The 17,500-nt window shown below is 50.2% G+C and overlaps 1 protein-coding gene across 1 annotated transcript in view; it reads right to left on the reverse strand.

The window, feature by feature from the left end:
- Window positions 1-14,228: 14,228 nt before the first annotated feature.
- Window positions 14,229-17,500, reverse strand: part of LOC144676118 (protein yippee-like 2) — a 7,844-nt gene continuing 4,572 nt past the window's right edge. Inside the window, exons 3-4 of the mRNA XM_078536625.1 lie at window positions 15,696-15,804; window positions 14,229-14,318 (exon numbers count right to left, since the gene is read on the reverse strand). Of these exons, the coding sequence (XP_078392751.1) occupies window positions 14,229-14,318; window positions 15,696-15,804 (199 nt within the window). The remainder of the gene's footprint in view (window positions 14,319-15,695; window positions 15,805-17,500) is intronic.

The raw sequence follows: 17,500 nt of genomic DNA on the forward strand, positions 1-17,500 counted from the left end.
CCACATAATTGCCCTTATTTAAGTTCAAAACACTGGTATTAGAGGTCCTCAAGAGACCGAGAATGGAGAATGTGATGAACAATGTATAATTTTTAAGTTGAATTTTTTTTATATGTATGTATTTTTGTGTTAGGGAAGATAGAACAGTTCCTGCTTCACTTAGATTGTTAAAAAGCCTGGGCACCTGGAAGTTTGAATGGACCTATAACGTACATTTTTAATGAGGTTTTACGACGCTTGGAATTGAGGAGAGGGGTTAAAAAAGGGTTTGGGAAGTTAGTTGATTTTGGAAAATGGCACAGAGTACACAAAAAACACTTGTCTGTTGCCTAGCAACAGCACCCAAGTGACACGGAGACAGAAGAAGACGAAGAGCTGAGAGGCAGTTCAGTCAGGAGGTGTCAGAGACAGAGAAGACGGGAATCTTAAGCTGTCTGATAAGAAATGCTGCAACGCCGCTGGGGGCTCTGAGTTTAGGGAGCTCAGGTGCTTGCTCTGCAGTTGAGGCGATAGTGAGTTTAGAGCGCTGGGCTTTGGGTGTCTCGGGGAGAGATGCCAGTCGGGTGAAAAGCATTCGGTGAATGTTCAGGATTCCATCGGCAGAGAAACGTTTGCAACTGCGCCAGCACAAGCAGCAAGCCTTGGGGGCTGGATTTTACTGTCGGCGAGTGCTGAGGGAGCGTCGCCCTGTCGGAGGGTCAGTGCTGAGGGAGCGTCGCCCTGTCGGAGGGTCAGTGCTGAGGGAGTGCCGCACTGTCGGAGGGTCAGTGCTGAGGGAGTGCCGCACTGTCGGAGGGTCAGTAATGAGGGAGTGCCGCACTGTCGGAGGGTCAGTACTGAGGGAGTGCCGCACTGTCGGAGGGTCAGTACTGAGGGAGTGCTGCACTGTCGGAGGTTCAGTACTGAGGGAGCGCCGCGCTGTCGGAGGGTCAGTGCTGAATGAATGTTGCACTGTCGGAGGGTCAGTACTGAGGGAGCACCGCACTGTCGGAGATTCAGTACTGAGGGAGCACCGCACTGTTGGAGCGTCAGTGCTGAATGAAAGTCGCACTGTCGGAGGGTCAAATGGCGGAACTCCCGACGTCACCGCGTCCCACTTAAATTTTCAGGAAGGCGGGGGCGCAGCAGAACCAGCTGTGCGCCCGCCGACCTGTCAATGGTCAATTGAGGCCATTGACAGATCAATTAAAGTCATTAGCGGACCTGTCCGCCCAACCTTAAGATCAGTGGGCAGGCCGGGAGCCCTGGCGGGAAGTAGAGAAAACATGAAATCTCATCCACGGGCGGGATGAGGCTTCATGGCGAGTTTTAAACATTTTAATCAATTTTTTTGGAAATTATGAACACGTCTGGACTCATGTGACATGGGGATATGTAAGGGAACTTTTTTTTTCTTCCAGTTTTAATGTTTTTGAATTTGGAGACGATCTCCCTGAGGCTGCACTTAGCCTCAGGGAGATGAGTTGCGCTCTTTCGTGCACGTGCGCGGAGGAGTGCACTCTCGATTTTAGGGATTCCACCTCTCCCCCACCCCCCCCTCCCCCCCCACCCGCACAGGGAGCGCTTCCGTGCGGGATGTCATGCTGGGCGGGGCTTAATTGGCCCGCCCACATAAAATGGCGCCGCGCCCGCCCATTAACATCCCCCCCCACCCCTGCCATCGGTGGGAGGGAAAATTCAGCCCTTGGTGTCAAGATAGCAGTAACGTCTTCCCTGGGTTTTTGTGCCTGTGGGGATATTGCTGGGATAAGGGAATTTTGGGGAATTGAATTATCATTTGTGTTTGGATATAGCTCATTTTTCTAGTTTTAATAAGTACTTTATCCCTTGTGTCAAAAGTTCATCAGCAGACTCTTGTGAACTTGTTCAGTAACTTCCCTCGGCTTCTAAGATAAAAAGGCTAGGCCCTCTCAAGCCAGGTCTGGCTCTGGGATTTGACTTGCCCAGTACGAACATCAGCTGGGGTTGTAACAGGGATTAATAATGGAAAATGATGGTGGATGAATTGAACAGATGTTTTGCATCTGTCTTCACTGGAGAGGATACAAATAACATGCCAGAAATAGGTGTGAATCAAGCGGTGCAAGGCAGAGAGGAACTTAAAACAATTGCAACCACCGGGCAAAAGGTACTGAGATAATTACTCAAACTAGAAGCCGACTGGTTCCCAGGTTCCAAAGGAACTCCATCCTAGGGTCTTGAGAGAAGTGGCTGCTGAGATAGCAGATGCATGGGTTTTAATTTTCCAAAAGTTCCTAGGTTCTGGAAAGGTCCCATCAGATTGGAAAATAGCCAATGTGACTCCTCTATTCAAGAAAGGAAGGAGACAGGAAGCAGGAAACTGCGGGCCAGATAGCTTCACATCTGCTGAAGGGGAAAACGCTGAAATTTATTGTTGAGGAGGTTATAGAGGGGCGCAGGGAAAATCTCCGTGCAATCGAGCAGAATCAGCAGGGTTTTGCGAAAGGGAAATGGTGTTTGACTGGTTTGCTGGGAGTTCTTTGCAGGAAGGTAGCAAGCAACTTGGATAAAGGGGAACCTGTGGATGTGGTGGTGGTGGTTAGATTTCCAGATGGCATTTGACAAGGTACATGTCAAAGGTTACAATGCAATAGAAGAACTCATGGTTGGGCGGGGCGAGGCATTTCATATTGGCATGGATAGAGGATTGGTTAACTAACAGGAAGCAGAGGGTAGGCATAAGTGGGTCATTTTAGGCAAGATGTAATGAGTGGTTTGCCACAGGGATCAGAGCTATTTACAACCTATATAAATGACTTGGATGGCAGGATTGAATGTACGATTGATACATTTCCTGATGACACAAAGGTAGGTAGGAGATTAAATTGCAAAGAGTCTGCAAAGGCACTTTTTTTTATTCATTCCCGGGATGCGGGTTTCGCTGGCCGGGCCCAGCATTTATTGCCCCATCCCTAATTGCCCCCCTTGAGAAGGTGGTGGGGGGTGAAACGCCTTCTTGAGCCGCTGCAGTCCCCGTGCGTGGTGTAGGTACACCCACGGCGCTGTTAGGGAGGGAGTTCCAGGATTGTGACCCCAGCGACAGTGAAGGAACGGCCGATATATTCCCAAGTCAGGATGGTGAGTGGCTCGGAGGGGAACTTCCGGGCGGTGGTGGTTAGGTGAGTGGGGAAAAATTTGGAAGATGGGATACAATGTGTGAAAAGGTGCACCTATCCACTTTGGCAGGGAGAATCGAAAAGCAGAATATTATTTAAATGGGGAGTGTTGCAGAGCTCTGAGGTGCAGAGGGATCTGGGTGTCCTAGTGCATGAATCACAAAACGTTAGTACGCAGATGCAGCAAGTGATTAGGAAGGTAAATGGAGTGTCGGCCTTTATTGCGAGGTGGATAGAATTTAAAAATAGGGAGGTTTTTCTGCATTTGTACAGGACATTGGTGAGACCACATCTGGAGTACTGTGCACAGTTTTGGTCTCCTTATTTATGGAAGGATACAAAGGCATTGGAAGCAGTTCAGAGAAGGTTCACTCAGCTGATTCCTGGGATCAAGGGGCCATCTTATGATGAAAGGTTGGATGACCTTAGTGAATGGCGGAGCAGGCTTGAGGGGCTGAATGTCCTACTCCTGTTCCTCATTTGTATGTCCGTATGTATATGAGCGAGGCGGAGACAGTTAAGGAACAGGGAGTTAGAGAGTGAGAGGCAGAGAGAGAGAGAGAGTGTGAGAATGACAGAGTGTGAGTGAGAGAGCTAGGGACAGAAGAAGATGGAAAGTGTGAGAGTAAGGAACAGGGAGTTAGAGAGTGAGAGGCAGAGAGAGAGAGAGTGTGAGGATGACAGAGTGTGAGTGAGAGAGATAGGGACAGAGGAAGATGGAAAGTGTGAGAGTGAGACCGAGAGAGAGAGGGAGAGACAGAAAGCATAAGTAACAGAGTGTGTGAGAGACGCATATGAGGGTCAGAAAGAGTGAGACGGAGAGAAAATGGACAATGTGTGATGGGGAGAAGGAGAAAGAAACAATGAGGAGCACAGGAATGGACAGAGAGCGAGAGAGAGGGAGGGGAGAGGGAGGGAGAGACAGAGACTGTGAGGGTGAGGCAGGGACCGAGGCATCTGTGTTGGGGACGAGACCGTTGTTCACCTCCTTGTGGATTGTGCCTTTGCAGAGAAGGTCTGGAGAGAGATGCAGTGGTTTCTGTCGAGGTTCATCCCGAGCAGTTCTGTGACACAGGACTCTGTGCTCTACGGCTGTTCCCAGGGACACACACCCAGACAAACATCAACTGCAGCTGGAGGATCACCAACTCGGTGAAAGACGCTCTTTGGTCTGCCCGAAACTTGTTGGTCTTCCAGCGCAAAGAGTTGTCCCCGAGCGAGTATTGCAGACCGGCACATTCCAAGGTCCAGGACTACGTGCTGAGGGACGCACTAAAGCTTGGAGCAGCCACTGCAAAGGCGCAATGGGGAAAGGTCGTTGTCTAAGACCTTTCTGCCCACAGTGCACCGAGGGGCTGGGAAAGGTGTAGACCCCTCGAGAAATCTATGTTAACATTGTAAATATAGCCTGTGATGGCCAGTGGAGTGAGGCATCTAATGTACTGCATTGAAAAAAATTGGCAGTATCGCATTTTATGTAAAATCGAAATTGAACTGTTACCTCATGCACTTTGATAAATTTTTAGATCGAAGTATATTTTTGAGAAAGGAGAGAGCCAGAGAGACATTAACTGAGAATGAGGCGGTGAGAGAGAGACTGAGAGAAGAGATTGAGAGTGAGAAGGACACAGAGGCATTGGGTCAGATATTCGCGGAGTGGAGGAGAATCCATGGACCTTTAAAAATGGAGCGGGACCTGCACTCAGAAGAGAGAGAATCTAACCATCTCACCTTGATGTTCAATGGCATCACCATCACTGAGTCCCCCACTATCAACATCCTGGGGGTTTTACCATTGACCAGAAACCGAACTGGACCAGCCATATAAATACTGTGGCTACAAGAGCAGGTCAGAGGCTGGGAATCCTGCGGAGAGTCACTCACCTCCTGACTCCCCAAAGCCTCTCTACCATCTACAAGGCACAAGTCAGGAGTGTGATGGAAAACTCCCCACTTGCCTGGATGAGTGCAGCTCCCACAACACTCAAGAAGCTCGACACCATCCAGGACAAAGCAACCGTTTGATTGGCACCCCATCCACAAACATTCACTCCCTCCACCACCGACGCACAGTAGCAGCAGTGTGTGTACCATCTACAAGATGCACTGCAGCAACTCACCAAGGCTCCTTCGACAGCACCTTCCAAACCCATGACCACTACCATCTAGAAGGACATGGGAACACCACCACCTGGAAGGTCCCCTCTGAGCCACTGACCATCCTGACTTGGAAACATATCGGCCGTTCGTTCACTGTCGCTGGGGTCAAAATCCTGAAACTCCCTCACTAACAGCACTGTGAGTGTACCTACACCACAGAGACTGCAGCGGTTCAAGAAGGCAGCTCACCATCACCTTCTCAAGGGCTAATAAATGCTGGCCCAGCCAGCGAAGCCCACATCCCGTGAATAAATAACAATAAAGTCCCACCTCCATTTCTGAATGATGTACAGAGTGCGTGATATGGACTGAATGATGTGCAAAGTGTGTGTCTTATGGACTGAATGATGTGCAGAGTGTGCTATATGGACTGAATGATGTATGGAGTGTGTGATATGGACTGAATGATGTGCAGAGTGAGTGATATGGACTGAATGCTGTGCAGAGTGTGCAATATGGACTGAATGATGTGCAGAGTGTATGATATGGACTGAATGATGTGCAGAGTGTGTGAAATGGACTGAGTGATGTACAGAGTGTGCTATATTGACTGAATGACGTACAGAGTGTGCTATATGACCTGAATGATGTGCTGAGTGTGTGATATGGACTGAATGATGTGCAGACTGTGTTATATGGACTGAATGATATACAATGTGTGTGATATGAACTGAATGATATACAGAGTATGTGATATGGACTGAATGATGTGCTGAGTGTGTGATATGGACTGAATGATGTATGGAGTGTGTGATATGAATTGAATGATGTGCAGAATGTGAGTGATTTGGACTGAATGATTTTGAAGGGTGTGATATGAATTGAATGGTGTGCAGAGTGTGAGTGATATGGACTGAATGATGTGCAGAGTGTGCTATATGGATTGAAAGATGTATGGAGTGTGAGATATGGACTGAATGATGTACAGTGTGCTATATGAACTGAATGATATGCAGAGTGTGTGATATGGACTGAATGATGTACAGAGTGTGTGATATGGACTGAATGATGTGCAGAGTGTGATATGGACTGAATGATGTACAGAGTGTGTGATATGGACTGAATGATGTGCAGTGTGTGAGATATGGACTGAATGATGTACAGAGTGTGCTATATAGACTGAATGATGTGCAGAGTGTACTACATCGACTGAATGATGTGCAGAGTGTGTGATATGAATTAAATGATGTACAGAGTGTGCTACATAGACTGAATGATGTGCAAAGCATGTGACATGGACTGAATGATGTACAGAGTGTGCTATATGGACTGAATGATGTGCAGAGTATGTGATATGGACTGAATGATGTACAGAGTGTGTGATATGGACTGAATGATGTGCAAAGCGTGTGACATGGACTGAATGATGTACAGAGTGTGCTATATGGACTGAATGATGTGCAAAGCGTGTGACATGGACTGAATGATGTACAGAGAGTGCTATATGGATTGAATGATGTGCAGAGTGTGTGATATGGACTGAATGATGTACAGAGTGTGCTATGTGGACTGAATGATGTGCAGAGTGTGTGATATAGACTGAATGATGTGCAGAATGTGTGATATGGACTTAATGATGTGCAGAGTGTATGATATGGATTGAATGGTGTCCAGAGAGTGCTATGTGGACTGAATGATGTGCAGAGTGTGTGATTTGGACTGAATGATGTGCAGAATGTGAGTGATTATGGACTGAATGATGTGCAGAGTGTGCTATATGGACTGAATGATGTACAGTGTGTGCGATATGAACTGAATGATGTATGGAGCGTGTGATATGGACTGGATGATGTACAGAGTGTGCTATATGGACTGAATGATATGCAGAGTATGTGATATGGACTGAATGATGTCCAGAGAGTGCTATATGGACTGAATGATGTGCAGAGTGTGTCATATGGACTGATGATGTACAGAGTGTTCTGTATCGACTGACTGATGTGCAGAGTGTGTGATATGGATTGAATGATGTCCAGAGAGTGCTATATGGACTGAATGATGTGCAGAGTGTGTGATATGGACTGAATGATGTGCAGAGTGTGTGATATCGACTGAATGATGTACAGAGTGTGCTATATGGACTGAATGATGTACAGAGTGTTCTGTATCGACTGACTGATGTGCAGAGTGTGTGATATCGACTGAATGACGTACAGAGTGTGCTATATGGACTGAATGATGTACAGAGTGTTCTGTATCGACTGACTGATGTGCAGAGTGTGTGATATGGATTGAATGATATCCAGAGAGTGCTATATGGACTGAATGATGTGCAGAGTGTGTGATATGGACTGAATGATGTGCAGAGTGTGTGATATCGACTGAATGATGTACAGAGTGTGCTATATGGACTGAATGATGTACTGAGTGTGCTATATCGACTGAATGATGTGCAGAGTTGGTGATATGGACTGAATGTTGTACCGAATGTGTGATATGGATTGAATGATATGCAAAGTTTGCTATATGGACTGAATGATGTATGGAGTGTGTGGTATGGACTGAATGATGTTTGGAGTGTGTGATATGGACTGAATGGTGTGCAAAGTGTGTGCTTTGGATTGATTTATGTACAGATTGTGCTGTATGGACTGAATGATATATTGAGTGTGTGATATGGATTGATTGATGTACAGAGTGTGTGATATGGACTGAATGATGTACAGAGTGTGGGATATAGACTGAATGATGCACAGTGTGTGATATGGACTGAATGATGTATAGAGTGTGTGATATGAATTGAATGATGTGCAGAGTGTGTGATATGGACTGAATTATGTACAGAGCATGTGATATGGACTGAATGATGTACAAAGTGTGTGTTATGGACTGAATGATGTGCAGAATGTGTGATATGGACTGAATGACGTACAGAGTGTGTGATATGAACTGAATGATGCACAGAGTGTGTGATATGGACTGAATGAAGTATAGAGTGTGTGATATGGACTGAATGAAGTATGAAGTGTGTGATATGGACTGAATGAAGTATGGAGTGTGTGATATGAATTGAATGATGTGCAGAGTGTGTGATATGGACTGAATGATGTATGGAATATGTGATATGGACTGAATGATGCGCAGAGATTGTGATACGGACTGAATAATGTGCTGTGTGATATGGACTGAATGATGTACAGAGTGTGTGATATGGACTGAATAATGTGCAGAGTGTGTGATATGGACTGATGAAGTATGGAGTGTGTGATATGAATTGAATGATGTGCAGAGTGTGTGATATAGACTGAATGTTGTACCGAGTGTGTGATATGGACTGAATGTAGTACGGAGTGTGTGATATGGATTGAATGATGTGCAGAGTGTGCGATACGGTCTGAATAATGTGCAGAGTGTGTGATACGGACTGAATGATGTGCAGAGGTTGTGATACGGACTGAATAACGTGCAGAGTGTGCCACATGAGCTGAATCGTGTGCGATAGGCCCTGATGATTTCTCACAGAGAAGGAGTCAAAGAACGGACCAACCACACCTCAGACGATTTGCTATCCATGCCCATTTAATCCAGTACCAAAATCGTACTGTTCATACCTCCAGTCAATGTAACAAAAATATACATACAGATATATAGATTATTTTATTTAGGAGATTCGCAATGCAAGGCATTCAAACAAAAGTTCAGTTACAAACGCTTCAAAAATATTCAACCAATGCTCAGTGAAACTCAAGATCGAGGTGAGCAACACATGGTAAAAAGGGAGAATGGAATGAAATAATTTTCTTTAAAACACTTAAATAAATTGCCGTGTTTATATGTGCAGTACATGAGTGGGCGCATATACTGCAATCTTGTGGTATACATTATCAATGTATGAACAAATCAATAACTCCACTGCAAACCGATCCCTGTTAAACAGCCAATAACCCTCTTTACCGTTAATCGTTTCAATACTAAAGGAGTGTTCCTTCACACACACACTGAAATCACTATTACAGGAGTGTTCCTTCACACCCGGACTCACACACACACACACTGAAATCACTATTACAGGAGTGTTCCCTCACACCCGGGCTCACACACACACTGAAATCACTATTACAGGAGTGTTCCTTCACACCCGGGCTCACACACACACACTGAAATCACTATTACAGGAGTGTTCCTTCACACCCGGGCTCTCACACACTCACTGAAATCACTATTAAAGGAGTGTTCCTTCACACCCGGGCTCTCACACACACACACTGAAATCACTATTAAAGGAGTGTTCCTTCACACCCGGGCTCACACACACACTGAAATCACTATCAAAGGAGTGTTCCTTCACACCCGGGCTCACACACACACACTGAAATCACTATTAAAGGAGTGTTCCTTCACACCCGGACTCACACACACACACTGAAATCACTATCAAAGGAGTGTTCCTTCACACCCGGACTCACACACACACACTGAAATCACTATTAAAGGAGTGTTCCTTCACACCCGGACTCACACACACACACTGAAATCACTATTAAAGGAGTGTTCCCTCACACCCGGGCTCACACACACACTGAAATCACTATTAAAGGAGTATTCCTTCACACCCGGGCTCTCACACACACACTGAAATCAATATTAAAGGAGTATTCCTTCACACCCGGGCTCACACACACACTGAAATCACTATTAAAGGAGTGTTCCTTCACAACCGGACTCACACACACTGAAATCACTATTGAAGGAGTGTTCCTTCACACCCAGGCTTACACACACACACACACTGAAATCAATATTAAAGGAGTGTTCCTTCACAACCGGACTCACACACACTGAAATCACTATTAAAGGAGTGTTCCTTCACACCCGGGCTCACACACACACACTGAAATCACTATTAAAGGAGTGTTCCTTCACAACCGGACTCACACACACTGAAATCACTATTAAAGGAGTGTTCCTTCACAACCGGACTCACACACACTGAAATCACTATTAAAGGAGTGTTCCTTCACACCCAGACTCACACACACACTGAAATCACTATTAAAGGAGTGTTCCTTCACACCCGGGCTCACACACACACTGAAATCACTGTTAAAGGAGTGTTCCTTCACACCCGGGCTCACACACACACACACTGAAATCACTATTAAAGGAGTGTTCCTTCACACCCGGGCTCACACACACACACTGAAATCACTATTAAAGGAGTGTTCCTTCACGCCCAGACTCTCTCACACACTGAAATCACTATTAAAGGAGTGTTCCTTCACACCCGGGCTCACACACACACTGAAATCACTATTAAAGGAGTGTTCCTTCACACCCGGGCTCACACACACACTGAAATCACTATTAAAGGAACATTCCTTCACACCTGTGTTCACACAATCAACAATGCGTGCGAGCGAATACATTTCAATGTCTGTTCGGTGCCAATATGCGTCTGGTGGGCCTCCCTTGTCTCTCTAGTTGGTGGAGGTCGCGGGTTTGGAAGGTGCTGTCAAAGCAGCCTTGGCGAATTACCGCAGAGCGCCCTGTCTACAGGTCGCACTGTCGCCTCTGCCGGTCGGCGGGGGAGGGAATATGTGTTTTTCACGTGTCATCGGGAGGCTGTGCGCTCGAGGGGATAGCGCCAGGGTCGCGAGAGGTCGTTTAAATCGCTCAAGCTACAGGGCCGTCCCTGGCAAGTCCGACGTTTCATGGTCGAATCGGGCTCCCGAGGGCTGTGAAGGGTCCACCGCGTTCCCACGGACCCCCACACACACACACACACACACACGGGCCAGGCCGGGTAACGGGTGCAGATTCCCCTTCCCGAAGGGAGACTCGTGGACCTGGTGGGTTTTTTTTTTGTAAGAAGCCGTTAGCTTCTTGGTCACCGTCACCGATCCTTGCTTTCGATTCTGGCTTTATCTACTGATCGGGGGCTTCAACGTGACCAGTTGACCAGGGCCGGGATTTGTCGATGAAGTCGCCTGTTGGGAGCACAGACAGTCGGATGTTGCTTCCCAACCGGGGTGGGGGGGGGTGTACGTGGTCACCGAAACAGTTTTGCCTTCCGCTCGCTGGGGACAAATGCAAGAATGCCAAATTTCAAAGCATCCCAACAATTTCTTAAAAATTCAATCGACGGGGGCCTGGGCGTCGCTGGGGCTGGACCAGCGTTTATGGCCCACCCCTGGCTGGGGAATCCCTGGCTCAGAGGGGGCACTTTAAGAGTCGACCACGTCGCTGTGGGGTCTGGAGTCACGTGTAGGCCCAGACCGGGTAAGGGCGGTCAGATTTCCTTCCCTGAAGGGCATTAGCGAACCGGATTGGGGTTTTTTTTTTAACAACAATCGACAATGGTTTTCCCGGTCGCCACCATTCCAGATTTTTATCGAATTCAAATTCCACCATCTGCCCGCGGTGAGGTTTGAACCCGGGTCCCTGGAAGCATTACCTGGATTACTAGCCCATTTGCACCGCAGGAGGGAAAGGGTGCTGATTGGTTGGCAAGTGGACCCCTGATTGGCCGAGACGCCGCCGTGGAGATAGCACCGAGGAACTTTAGGCTCTCTATTAGCGTCCGAGCGAGGTCACGAGGTGTGAACATGTTCCTTTTGTTTGCAGAGGACAGGCCCCTGTGAACGAATGGATGTCACTTACAGCACGCTCAAATGAGCCACGTGACGAGCTCGAATGGGTTGTTAGTGTAGTTATTGGCGCACTCTGGATTGTTCAGCAGGTGCTGTCCAGTTGCTGAAATTGCATCTAAACAGGATCAAACCAGCCTTGCGCCTTTGCTCTGAGTTCCCAAGGAGCTTGGGTAGGGGGGGAGGGGGGGCGGTGGTCATTCCCCTGTCGCCGTCTCCATGGCCACGCCTCAGCCCCGTCAAGAGTCGGCTTGCCAACCAATCAGCTCTCCATTCTCTCCGGCAGTGCAAAATCGTCGGGGCGATCGTCTGAAATCTGGCGATTCTTGCGTTTGTCCCGGTGTGCGCCGGAGGCGAGGCTTCAGAGAGACGCGCCCTTGTTTTCAACAACAACACCCAACAGCCTGTCGACCATTCGGCCGGGCCTCTGTGGGATGGTCGGTCCAGTTAGGATGAGCACTCGCTCTGCTGGAGCGCTCCCGGGTTCTTAAGCCTCAGGGACGTCCCGGCCCAGGTGTGCGTGACCTGCATCGCCCACGCCACCACCCACGCTCTGGTTCTCTTCAGCCAAGACGGGGTACGGAGGGTCAGGGCGAGAGTGAACAAGCCCCACCCCCACACCCCACCACCCCCAGCCACCCCTCCACCATCCCCCACCACTGCCATTTCTACCATTCAGTGCCCAAGGACACTCCAAGACACGGGAAACGAAGAGCAGCTGATAAGGTATGGTCACTGTACTGTCATGTCGGGAATCGCGGCAGCCTATTAGCGCACAGCAAGCTCCCGCCAATTGTAATGAGATCATGAGGCAAGATCTGCTTACCTGGCGCTGGTGATTCTGGGTCGGGAGAGCGCAGGAGCCTCCAGGTGCTCTTCCCCCAAACTGGGAGTCAGGAGGTCCTTCGCTCCCACCCCAGAGGGCAGACTGGGGCCTCAGCTCAGCATCTCAGTAATGCCCTTCCTATAATGGGGCCCTCCCTCAGTACTGACCCTCTGACAGTGCGGCGCTCCCTCAGTACTGACCCTCTGACAGTGCGGCGCTCCCTCAGTGCTGACCGTCCGACAGTGCGGCGCTCCCTCAGTACTGACCCTCCTACAGTGCGGCGCTCCCTCAGTACTGACCCTCCGACAGTGCGGCGCTCCCTCAGTACTGACCCTCCGACAGTGCAGCACTCCCTCAGTACTGACCCTCCGACAGTGCAGCACTCCCTCAGTACTGACCCTCCGACAGTGCGGCGCTCCCTCAGTACTGACCCTCCGACAGTGCGGCGCTCCCTCAGTACTGACCCTCCGACAGTGCGGCGCTCCCTCAGTACTGACCCTCCGACAGTGCAGCACTCCCTCAGTACTGACCCTCAGACAGTGCGGCGCTCCCTCAGTACTGACCCTCCGACAGTGCAGCGCTCCCTCAGTACTGACCCTCCGACAGTGCGGCGCTCCCTCAGTACTGACCCTCCGACAGTGCTGCGCTCCCTCAGTACTGACCCTCCGACAGTGCGGCGCTCCCTCAGTACTGACCCTCCGGCAGTGCGGCGCTCCCTCAGTACTGACTCTCCGACAGTGCGGCGCTCCCTCAGTACTGACCCTCCGAAAGTGTGACGCTCCCTCAGTACTGACCCTCCGACAGTGCGGCACTCCCTCAGTACTGACCCTCCGACAGTGCGGTACTCCGTCAGTACTGACCCTCCGACAGGGCAGCACTCCCTCAGTACTGACCCTCCCACAGTGCAGCACTCCCTCAGTACTGACCCTCCGACAGTGCGGCACTCCCTCAGTACTGACCCTCCGACAGTGCGGTGCTCCCTCAGTACTGACCCTCCGACAGTGCAGCACTCCCTCAGTACTGAGCCTCCGACTGTGCGGCGCTCCCTCAGTGCTGACCCTGCAGTCGTGGACAACCCTGGGGAGTGTCGGCCTGGAATATTGGTGGGGCGGGGAGGGTGGCGGAGGGGAGCTCGAGTCTCTGGAGTGGGAGGCAGGTCCTGAAGCCAAAAGCCTCAGAGGCCGGGAGAAAGTCGACCTGTGAGCCACAGCGAATGATGTTGGGACACTGATGTCAGCATAATTGTCACTGTAAAGCATATAGAGCGCAGTTGCTAGGCACAGCTGGTCGCTAAGGAGATGAGAATGAGTGTAGAGTATAGACTAGTCCCTACAGGGAGAGCAAGCCACACAACACCCCACCCACCCCCCAATCTCTAGATGAACCCCATTGGTTACAGTATCTTCTTTGCGAATGAGGGACATGCTGATGATAAGCAGTTGGACGATGAGGCGAGGGAGGGAGATAGAGCGACATCTCAGCAGAAGCCAGGTCGTTGTGTTCACACTCAGCGCCCGCTCAGTCCCATCCATTATCCTTCACCATGTGGGCCAGTTCAATGATATACTTGCCCTCCTTGTACTTCTGACTGCTTTCAAACGCATGTTCCTATTGGTCAGACAAGACCCAGGGTCAGTCAGCATCGAACACAACCTGGTCACAACTCTACATCACAGTCCCACTCCCATTCCCAGCAATCCCACTGGACCCAAACCCCTTCCCGTTCACTCCCACTGTACACAATTCCACAGGACCCAAACCCCTTCCCGTTCACTCCCACTGTACACAATCCCAATGGACCCAAACCCCTTCCCGTTCACTCCCACTGTCCACAATCCCAATGGAAACAAAGCCCTTCCCGTTCACTCCCACTGTACACAATCCCAACGGACCCAATCCCTTCCCATTCACTCCCACTGTACACAATCCCAATGGACCCAAATCCCTTCCCATTCACTCCCACTGTACACAATCCCAATGGACCCAAACCCCTTCCCATTCACTCCCACTGTCCACAATCCCAATGGAAACAAAGCCCTTCCCGTTCACTCCCACTGTCCACAATCCCAATGGAAACAAACCCCTTCCTGTTCTCTCCCACTGTCCACAATCCCAATGGACCCAAACTCCTTCCCGTTCACTCCCACTGTACACAACCCCAATGGACCCAAACCCCTTCCCGTTCACTCCCACTGTACACAATCCCAATGGACCCAAACCCCTTCCCGTTCACTCCCACTGTACACAATCCCAATGGACCCAAACCCCTTCCCGTTCACTCCCACTGTACACAATCCCAATGGACCAAACCCCTTCCCGTTCACTGCCACTGTACACAATCCCACAGGACCCAAACCCCTTCCCGTTCACTCCCACTGTATACAATCCCAATGGAAACAAACCCCTTCCCGTTCACTCCCACTGTCCACAATCCCAATGGACCCAAACCCCTTCCCGTTCACTCCCACTGTCCACAATCCCAATGGACTCAAACCCCTTCCCGTTCACTCCCACTGTCCACAATCCCAATGGACTCAAACCCCTTCCCGTTCACTCCCACTGTACACAATCCCAATGGACCCAAACCCCTTCCCGTTCACTCCCACTGTACACAATCCCAATGGACCCAAACCCCTTCCCGTTCACTCCCACTGTACACAATCCCAATGGACACAAACCCCTTCCCATTCACTCCCACTGTGCACAATCCCAATGGACCCAAACCCCTTCCCATTCACTCCCACTGTACACAACCCCAATGGACCCAAACCCCTTCCCATTCACTCCCACTGTACACAATCCCAATGGACCCAAACCCCTTCCCATTCACTCCCACTGTACACAATCCCAATGGACCCAAACCCCTTCCCGTTCACTCCCACTGTACCACAATCCCAATGGAACAAAGATCACACTGTCACCCCTCCCCTCCACTGCCTCCCCTCGCAATTGCCCGCTGCTAGGCCAGGCTTTCCCATCACTTACATACTTCCAGCCCAGGGTGGTTTTGCAGTTCTCGCAGTAGATATCAGCCACAGCGTGAAGCCCAGTCAGGAGCACCCGTTCCTCCGCTGGTCCACACCCAATGTTCACCCTGCAGCATTGGGTCACACAAGCGGCACGGTGAGAGAAGATGGGGCAGAGCAATTAAACCGCCGCATCCGGCAGATAGCAAGGGTAGACAGTGAAACAGAATGCCACCCAGAGAAAGACAGGGTAATGGGATCAGCTGACCTGCATCCCCTGAGGGTCAGGGTTCACCCCTGCCAAATCCAACAGTGAGGGATACACACACTGTCGGGGTAATGTACAGGGAGCTCTACACTGTGTCTAACCCGTGCTGTACCTGCCCTGGGAGCGCTCGATGCTGACACTGGGTATAAAGTGGGGAGAGGGTAGGACACTGTCAGGGTAATGTAGAGGGAGCTCTACACTGTATCTAACCCATGCTGTACCTGCCCTGGGAGCGCTCGATGCTTACACTGGGTATAAAGTGGGGGACACACTGTCAGGGTAATGTAGAGGGAGCTCTACACTGTATCTAACCCGTGCTGTACCTGCCCTGGGAGCGCTCAATGCTTACACTGGGTATAAAGTGAGGGGGACGCTGTCAGGGTAATGTAGAGGGAGCTCGACACTGTATCTAACCCGTGCTGTACCTGCCCTGGGAGCGCTCGATGCTTACACTGGGTATAAAGTGGGGAGAGGGTGGGACACTGTCGGGTTAATGTAGAGCGAGCTCTACACTGTATCTAACCCGTGCTGTACCTGCCCTGGGAGCGCTCGATGCTGACACTGAGTATAAAGTGGGGAGAGGGTGGGACACTGTCGGGGTAATGTAGAGGGAGCTCTACACTGTATCTAACCCGTGCTGTACCTGCCCTGGGAGCGCTTGATGCTTACACTGGGTATAAAGTGGGGAGAGGGTAGGACACTGTCAGGGTAATGTAGAGGGAGCTCTACACTGTATCTAACCCGTGCTGTACCTGCCCTGGAAGCGCTCGATGCTGACACTGGGTATAAAGTGGGGGACACACACTGTCTGGGTAATGTAGAGGGAGCTCTACAATGTATCTAACCCATGCTGTACCTGCCCTGGGAGCGCTCGATGCTGAGACTGGGTATAAAGTGGGGAGAGAGTGGGACACTGTCGGGGTAATGTAGAGGGAGCTCTACACTGTATCTAACCCCGTGCTGTACCTGCCCTGGGAGCGCTCGATGCTGACACTGGGTATAAAGTGGGGAGAGGGTGGGACACTGTCGGGGTAATGTAGAGGGAGCTCTAAACTGTAGCTAACCCGTGCTGTACCTGCCCTGGGAGCGCTCGATGCTGACACTGGGTATAAAGTGGGGAGAGGGTGGGACACTGTCGGGGTAATGTAGAGTGACCTCTACACTGTATCTAACCCCGTGCTGTACCTGCCCTGGGAGCGCTCGATGCTGACACTGGGTATAAAGTGGGGAGAGGGTGGGACACTGTCGGGGTCATGTAGAGGGAGCTCTACACTGTATCTAACCCATGCTGTACCTGCCCTGGGAGAGCGCTCGAGGCTGACACTGGGTATAAAGTGGGAAGAGGGTGGGACACTGTCGGGATAATGTAGAGGGAGCTCTACACTGTATCTCACCCGTGCTGTACCTGCCCTGGGAGAGCGCTCGATGCTGACACTGGGTATAAAGTGGGGAGAGGGTGGGACACTGTCGGGGTAATGTAGAGGGAGCTCCGCACTGTATCTAACCCGTGCTGTACCTGCCCTGGGAGTGCTCGATTCTGACACTGGGTATAAAGT

This window comes from Cetorhinus maximus, unplaced genomic scaffold (assembly GCF_964194155.1).
Source record: "Cetorhinus maximus unplaced genomic scaffold, sCetMax3.hap1.1 HAP1_SCAFFOLD_1362, whole genome shotgun sequence".
NCBI classification, from domain to species: Eukaryota; Metazoa; Chordata; class Chondrichthyes; order Lamniformes; family Cetorhinidae; genus Cetorhinus; species Cetorhinus maximus.